At 38.1% G+C, this 8,491-nt stretch overlaps 1 protein-coding gene across 1 annotated transcript in view; it reads right to left on the bottom strand.

Moving 5' to 3' along the window:
• Nucleotide 1: 1 nt before the first annotated feature.
• The window catches only part of AMD1 (adenosylmethionine decarboxylase 1), a gene marked incomplete at its 3' end in the record, with an annotated part of 19,539 nt that continues 11,049 nt past the window's right edge, over nt 2–8,491 (bottom strand). Inside the window, exons 2-9 of the mRNA XM_006879158.1 lie at nt 4,868–4,954; nt 3,747–3,873; nt 3,176–3,278; nt 2,028–2,070; nt 1,771–1,915; nt 1,566–1,658; nt 1,327–1,482; nt 2–64 (exon numbers count right to left, since the gene is read on the bottom strand). Of these exons, the coding sequence (XP_006879220.1) occupies nt 2–64; nt 1,327–1,482; nt 1,566–1,658; nt 1,771–1,915; nt 2,028–2,070; nt 3,176–3,278; nt 3,747–3,873; nt 4,868–4,954 (817 nt within the window). The remainder of the gene's footprint in view (nt 65–1,326; nt 1,483–1,565; nt 1,659–1,770; nt 1,916–2,027; nt 2,071–3,175; nt 3,279–3,746; nt 3,874–4,867; nt 4,955–8,491) is intronic.

The raw sequence follows: 8,491 nt of genomic DNA on the forward strand, positions 1-8,491 counted from the left end.
AATCAAGACGTTTAAAACCTTCAATCTTCTGGGGCGAAGAAAGCACTGTGCGACATTTAGAACTCTGGGGGGGGGAAGGAAGAAAATTCTTAAAATAGTCATGCAATAGATTTATAGCATCTACTTGTTTTTTTTTAAATTACTTTTGTTGTCGAGATAGCAAAACCCACACCAATTCAAATTTCTTCTCCATGCACCACCATCTGTGACACCGATTACATTTTAAATGTGCAATCCTCATCCTCGTCCGGGTTGTTCATTCTCCCATTAATATTAATTTTTCTCCAAATTTTGTATTCAAGCATTTGAGTTACAGATTTTATTTTAAAAAAACTTTTTACTAGGATAAACTACTGTTTGGTTTATAGATGACTACAATGAATTCAGGATCTCTGGATGGCCTGGTGCTGAGAAGCTGCACTACATCCCAAAGACACATGGTTCAAATCCACTGTCTGCTCTGCAGGAGGATGGCAATCTCATCCTGTGCAATTTACAGCCTCTGAAAACCTGCTGGAGGATTAGCTATGGGTCGAGTCCAACTTGATGACACCAAACAAGGACAACAAATTCAGAGAGCCCATGAAAATTCTATTTTGCACTTTGACCCTTTTGATCCTCATATATCATAGTTCTGAAAGACTTCACAGTACACACTCTCCCAGCTTTTAAAGTGGAACTGTGATTCCACTCATATGATAAAGTTACATTTAATTTTTTTTTAAATTTTTATTATCTTGTCTCTGTGTGTGTGTACCATCAAATCAGATTTGACTGGTACAGGAGATTGTTCCTCCTTCTCCAGCAAAGCATCTGGTGGATTTGAACCGCACACCTCCGGGATTGCAGTGTAGCTTCCTGCCACAAGGCCACCAGAGCTCGCCTACATTTAATTTTTTGAGGAACCATCTCACCATCTTCTACAGCGTTCACATCATTTTGTATTCCCATCAGTAGTAAATTATCATTAAAACATCTCAAACACTTGGCACATCATTCAAATGGAAATGGAATCGTGTGCTCTACTTTGTAACTGATTTCCACTCTAGTGAGCTGGATAGTTGTGTAGTGTCTTCTAGCCCCTTACTAAGCCTATTCTGTCGAAAGGGGGGGAAAAACCACACAACCCAACACTTGAGGGCTAACTATAAAACAAGAATTAGTACCATTCTATGGATACACACAAACATCTAGTAGTTTCCTCAACTAGTAGTACCTCTGGTTAACTGATCTTATAAACAGGTCTATTACCTAGCATTATCTGAGGATCAGTTTCATTATTCTTGCTTCCTATAAGATTTTACTGCCAACAATAAAGCAAATTACCTGATTTACAAACAGGGTGGTCACAAATTTTCTTGGTTTGAAGACTTCCACAACTTTCCTTATCAGGTCATCATAGGAGGTCTGACTTAAGTTTGTTTCAAAGCTAACATAAGAAAATTCTGGTTCTGGAGTGATGTGAATAGTCCAATAAGTTCCCTTAAAGAAAGAGACTTGTGTTAATAATGGAAAAAAACATTTAAATACCTAAATAACTATTGAGGCAAGGTATGATTACTTACATCTGATTTCATTCCATTCATTGAATACCCGCAAGGATTGAACAGTGTGGCATCAATGACAGAACCTGGTATCAGGTCACGAATTCCACTCTCCTAGAAGAGGTAAAGAACGAATTAAAAGCAAAAATTTGAAAATGGATTTGTGTCCAAACAAAAAATCTTAAAAGTCACCCACAACACAATATACAATTTTTAAAGCACTTACACGAGTGACATCCTTTGCAGTAACACCATCTTTCATGTAGAACTGGTCCATAACTGCTGGGTCAAGCTCACTCATCAGAATTTCCAGGGTTTGATCTGGCTGACTGATAACCCGACTCTCTGGAAAATCCAGAGTATACAAGTACCTATACAAGAGTAAAATAGTTTCTATAACTATTTTAACAACTGGTAGCTTTAAATAAATCTTATATGAAACTATCCACCCAAAAAAATTCCATAAAGGTATGCCAAACATACCAGCAGTCAGAATTCATACGTCCCATACAGTATGCAGCTCCATCTATTTAGGGAAGAAAAGATATAACAAGACCTATTTAACAAGATGGTTTGTTATCACGCTACTTAACAGCAATGTCATTAGTTAAAGAGAAAGTTGAATTAAAAAAATCTGGATTCACAGGTGGAAAGAATTCTTCAAAACCACGTCTGAAGCATCATCTAAGAACATGTGAAAACAATGCTCCTTCAGACCTTAAGGGGAACTAACCCCAGCATTGTCCCCAGCCAGCAGGAAGTAGCTAGAGACAACTCCTACACTGCTCCCTTTCTTTAAGGTCTAGAATGAAGAAAGAATGTCACACCTTTCCCAGGCCTTACTCCTACACCTGACCACTGGGGGACGGACGGACACACACACACACACACACACACACACACACACACACACACACACACACACACACCCCCCCCTCCCTCCCCCAAACAAAGCCACCTGAAAATTTATACACAACTAGTTCCTGAAAAAGCCCTGAGCCTGATCAGACACTGATAGAACTCCTGCCCCCAAATTTCAGAACAAACTACCATCTTTTCTAAGCGTCCCTGTCTTTGTCTGCCTGTGCATCACTCTAATCCTCTGTAAGCAGTTACCTGGTCTACTAATGAAGGCCTCTTCACTACTTGGGAACAGCCTCTTTCTTTCACTCTATCTAACACCTTTTGTAAAACTTTTTATTCTTTGTATTCTTGGGGAAACCAAACCAAAGTCTCCTTAAAAAAATTTTTATCATTGTAAACCAATTGATCCTGGGGATAAGAAAACTGCTAGTTATCCTCCCCTTAAGCCCACGGTATTTGGTTACTCATTTATCTACTCTCCTGAGTAAACAGTACTCACTGTTCTTCATCTATTTTTAAAACTATTAAAAAGGTAATTTATTAAAACTGAGATTAAAGAAGATTGAGTCAGTCAAAAAAGCTGGTAGAGTTCAAATCTAAGGGAGATAGGTAGGCAGTTGTCATCTAGGAAATCTGATGGAGGGCTGCTACTAATAAAAAAATTCAGACTTAACAAAATAGATTTCCACTGTTTTCAAGGTCACAGTACCAGCAGTGATTCCTCACTTTGGGGGGGGGGGGCTTCAATTCAACTGATTTAAACTTACTTGGGAAAATTGCATTAAGAAATTCTATTTCTTCCTGGAAATTCCGGTGTGGGTACCCTTGGTGAGAAGGCTTCATGAAATTCTTACGAGAATAAAAGAAGCTCTTAAAAACAAAAAGAAAACCATAATTTAAGACGTAACTGAACGATGTCCTCCCTTTGTCTACAAATATTGGAGCCAATTCTAGCATATCTTAAGATTAATATACTTTTACCATATTACAATATTTTATTGTTCTGAAAATATCAAAAGAATACTTATTTTTCTTTAATATATTAAGAATTCTTAGAGCTGTGAATTCCAATTTGAACTCCAGCATATATTTTTCTAGAGAAAAGGTATATAATTTATAAACTTTAAAAACCATCAATGAACTACAAGTGAAAACCATATTGCTATAATTACTAATAGTTCACGACCACCACCAACATGAACCTATTCTGAGGCATTACCATCTTATATTCTTAGGCCCTACAAATTTAATGTTCTATTTATTAACTAGATGTATTTCAGAAAGAGCTCCAATACTGATGCCCAATGAGAAGGATCAAATGCTTTTCTAATTACTTACTTGAATTGAGTCAAACCCACTGTAATCCCTAGCAAGCTTCAAGAGGGGAACCAGTGCTTTCAGCAAGAGGGTGGTACCACATGTCTTCAAAATGAAACGTCTCTTGGAGACAAACATGCTACTCTCACTGCAATTGAAAAAAAGACCAGTTTTAGAATGTTTACATACCACTGAGGGTATAATCTATCTCTTGGGGGTGGGGGCCGCAACTGTTATCATATATACAATCATCAGTTTAAGTTTCTTGAGTTCCAGAGAAAAATGTCTGAATTTAAAGATAATATTGAAAAATTTCATTATTTTTAAAAGACAGGAAAACCATTATCTGTGCCCTCTTTGATTTTTCAGGATATTTGGGTTTTTGTTGCTGTTTTATAAAATTTCTGCTCTTCATAAACCATCTTTCCAGATGTTTCTAGTTTTCAGTCCATTCATATTGGTTTTCTTGGCCCATTTGTTACCTACCCAAGGCACAATCATGAAGGGCCTTGTAGTTTTTGGTTTCTATCCATGCCGTGGCAACATGTCGCAGTGTTAGTAGGGCTCTGTTACAAATGGTCTGCTGTCGGTGGTCCTGCTGACAGAATGGTTACTGCCGTAACCGAGCTCCCTCACTGCTTACTCGAGTGTCCTTTTCCACCCTGAACCAGCTCTTTGCCTTCTGTACTGACTGGAGGATGATGGCATGTTAATGTCATTGTGCTTAGTTTTCTTCTGGGATAAAGTATAAGGCTTTATGTAAAACAAACAAACTGCAATATTTTTTCCAAACTAATTGTATAGTTTCATTCTTGCTTCAGATAAACCATGTGTCTGTTTAAAAAAAAAAAAAAGATATTGAAACATACTATCTATAATGGTTTTCCCGTCTTTATGGATATTTCTCCTTGACTACTAGAGGGAAAATATAATTACCAGCTTGAAGAGTTACTAGATTAAGATTTTAGAACCTATTATCCATAGATACCCTAAAGCAACCAGTTTATTTTATATAATTAGTATGCTTTACTAAGGCAAAAATAATTCTAAAACCAAGATGAGGGAACAATAATTTGATATTCTACATGGAGTATGTATGATTCAGACAGAATCATTCTGGCTAATATTTAAGTAAAACTTACCTGAGTACATAAGCTTCCTGCTTGTCAGTTTTTGTCACACTTATGATTGAACATTGCACATCCTTCAAAAGTATATCCCACTCGGATCTATTGTTTTAAAAACATAATAAGATTAATCATCATCATCTACTCTTTTAAGAAAATTTCCAACGATTAAGACCACGTATTTTACATATGGTGGCACGTTCTTATGGATATTTAAAAAAAAAACAACTTGTTTTAAGGGAACTATTTACCTATATTGACATTTCCACCCAAAAAAGGTATATACCCACACACACACAAATTTTAAAAACTGGAAAATAGAAAACTATTTTTTATTTGCAAACTACTTAAACTCATTAGTTAATACTGGCCAAGGAAATTAAAGTGAGCTACTTTTCATCTGTTTCTAGGAATACAGATTTGCAGAAACTTGGGAAAAGTTTGGCAATGAGAATCACTATATGCAGAGACAGGTCTAGGAAAGCTATTTATCAAAACATGAAGACTGGTCATCTCTTACCCCACTGGGAAAAGAACTTTCTTCATAAATTAGGTGTACTGTTTGTATTTTGAGTGTTACTGCTTTGAAAACAAAACTATACTAATTATCTTTAATACTTTACTCTTGTTAATAGTATTTCATACTTTGGAAAGGTAGAGGGATCGATGAAAGAGAAAGGAAAACTCAATAAAATGGACTGGAACAGTGGATTGGCTCATCTATGTCAAAGATGATAAGGGATGGCACAGGACAGGACAAGGTACAGACTGGTTATTCACTGGGTAGCTATGAGTGGTACTCAACAGCACCTAACAACAATAACTTATTGTTACAGAATCTAGGGTCAGTATCAGTCATGTGGGACAAGAAGGTCAATTGGCTTCACTTATTTCATGAATTTCATAAGACAATGTTCTACAGTCTAGTTTGGAGAGTAGCATCTGAGATCTTAAAAGCCATCTAAGATACAACTCTTAGCCTCTTCTCACCCAGAACAGAAGAAATACTCCAAAAGAAATTTTTCTATAGGACTAAGGTCCATGTCAACCAGTCTAGAAGAGACTGAGAAAACTAGATGATGCCTGACCTTCACTACTGGACTATTCTGAGAGCGCGCGCGCGCGCACACACACACACACACACACACACACACACACGACTATATTTACCAGATACTAAGACTCAGACTACTGGAAATCACCAGGATGGTCTAAGGTTTTGATTTGTTGTTCCTAATGTTCCTATGAAAGTATGCAGATCAAATCTACCAGCTGCTCTAGGTGGGGCCGGGGGAAAGGTATACAATGTCTTCCTGTGCAATTTACTATCCATGACAACTAGCTAGAGGGTCAGGTATGGGTACACAATAAGGTTGCTCTGTGTTGTAGGAGACTCAACAGCACATAATATCACCCTAAGATACTCTTTTAACCTATCCTGAAGAAGTCACCCATCAGTCAAATAATAAATTGGCCTATAAAAGAAACATGACCTGTAAGAAATGGGCTACCTTCAACAATCAACATTTATACAACAGTGAAGATGAAAAGGCAAGGAGGGGTAAGGAAATGAGTGAACAGAAACAGAACATGCAGGGTAGAAAGGAGGACTAATACATTAAACATATATACATATACACACATGCACACAATAAGGCACTGTAAAGTCACAGAACATTGTGATCTGCTGTGTCAATGTTTACAAAAGAACAGGCACCATAAGCTTGCTCATTCAAAAAGCAGGACATGGAAGTTCACAACACTCTCTCAAAAGTACTTTTTAAGACATTATTACGGTTCGATTTCACAGACTTGCTAGAAAACCACAGCCAAACCATTAAAAATAAGTTATTAAAACAGACCTCTTGTTTTTACTATTTGTCATCATGCAAGCTTTGATATCTCAAGTTCAAACAATGTAACAGAACAATTTTATTGATCACAGGTTGAAAACTGGCAGTGGTGGAGGCAGAGAGAGGGGTGTTAGAGCTCACCATAAATCCACATAAATAAAATTCTTTTTACTGACAAATGTTTCAATTAACCTGTGGTTCTAGTAATTAGAAAGATTAATTTGTACCAATTTATTTTCAAGCTTAAGGAGCATCAATAGCACAGTATCTCAAAATTTGTGATTTTTGTCTATATTAATAACTTCACTTTCTCTGCTGAAACTTTTAATCTTTTCCTTTTGTTTGATTTTAAATGTTTGTCCTTTTTACAGTGAAAATATATACAGTAAAGCATTTACCGGTTCAACATTTCTACAAGTGTAGTAATCCAAGGACATATTCTTCATGCATATACATTCTAGCTATCCTTTTCTAAATTATTCCACCATCTGTAGCATAATCTCAATGCCAAGGAAAAAAATTTTTCCCCTCTTCTGTCTATCCTTGGATTTGTGGACCTTTAATCTTTGTACACTGTGTCCAGAACTGTATCACGGGCATTTTGATGTCTTAAAAAATTGTTTTATCAGACTTGATATTCAAGTTCAGACCCAAATTCTGAGATATGCTTTACAAATTTTTGCCTTGGTGTTCCTGCAAACCCCGAGCTTTGTGCTGTGGTCATGGGTCTCGAAAGCCGTTGTCATGGAGCTCACACACAAGCGTCTGACTCTGCACAGGTCACTAGGGCCTTGCAGCCTGGGAGGAGGAGGGAATCACCCTGTTCCAGGAGTTCTTGCAGCTAACTTGCAGAGATGGCATGCATCCAATGTCGAACTGCCCCTACCACTGAGCCTGGACTGCATCTCTTCCCTGGCCTCCCCACCCCCTATGTGGGCCCTGGTCCAGACATCCAAACCCACTAAGTCTGCTTCCTTGCTGGAGGGATCCAGGGGGTCTCCACCTGCAGGCCCTCCCCGCTGCCTGGTCTCCTTGACCTCCTGCTGGGAGGCAGGGACAAGCCAGCTGCACTCTGGGCCAGCAGGGTATGATCATGCGGAGGACACCCTGTCCAACCTGGGGGCATGGGCCGCTGGACTTACTGTGGAGTGACTGTGTCCTTCCAACTTTTAACGCAGCTCTGCTAGGAAGACCTGGTGGCCTAGTGGCAGGAAGCTGCGTGGCAATCTTGTAGGAATGCGGTCTGAATTCACCAGATGCTCCACTGATTTTACAGTACACAAAAGAGGGTAAAAAAGCTTTGCTCTACAGAAAAGAACACGGAATTCTTTACATCCTTTCTCAAAATGGGTGACCCTGGAGGACATTATGCTGAGTGAATTATCTCTGTCACGAAAGGACAAATACTGCATAGGCCACTGTTGTAAAATGGGACTGACATGGGGGTTGAGAGGAGACAGAGAAAAGGGAAATAATGTATACTGCATTGAAATGAGGGAAGAGAACTGTTTAAAAGGAATATACAGTTAGGTATTATTGTCATGACAGGAGTCCAGAATGAACGCTGAATAGTGGAATGGACTTGGGAGGAGGGATTGTATAACAATGAAAGTAGTTTTCTTTTACTTTTCAAAGAGTATGTCCAACATACTGGAATGCAAAAGTTGGGAACAGAGAAGAATCAGTAGTTGGAAAACATGGGCTTGGTGACAGGAATGAAGCTGGAGATAGAATGATTGAATTTTGTAAAATCAATGACTTACTCATTGCAAATACATTTTATAAG

This window comes from Elephantulus edwardii, unplaced genomic scaffold (assembly GCF_000299155.1).
Source record: "Elephantulus edwardii isolate Elephantulus edwardi_28Jun2011 unplaced genomic scaffold, EleEdw1.0 scaffold00002, whole genome shotgun sequence".
NCBI classification, from domain to species: Eukaryota; Metazoa; Chordata; class Mammalia; order Macroscelidea; family Macroscelididae; genus Elephantulus; species Elephantulus edwardii.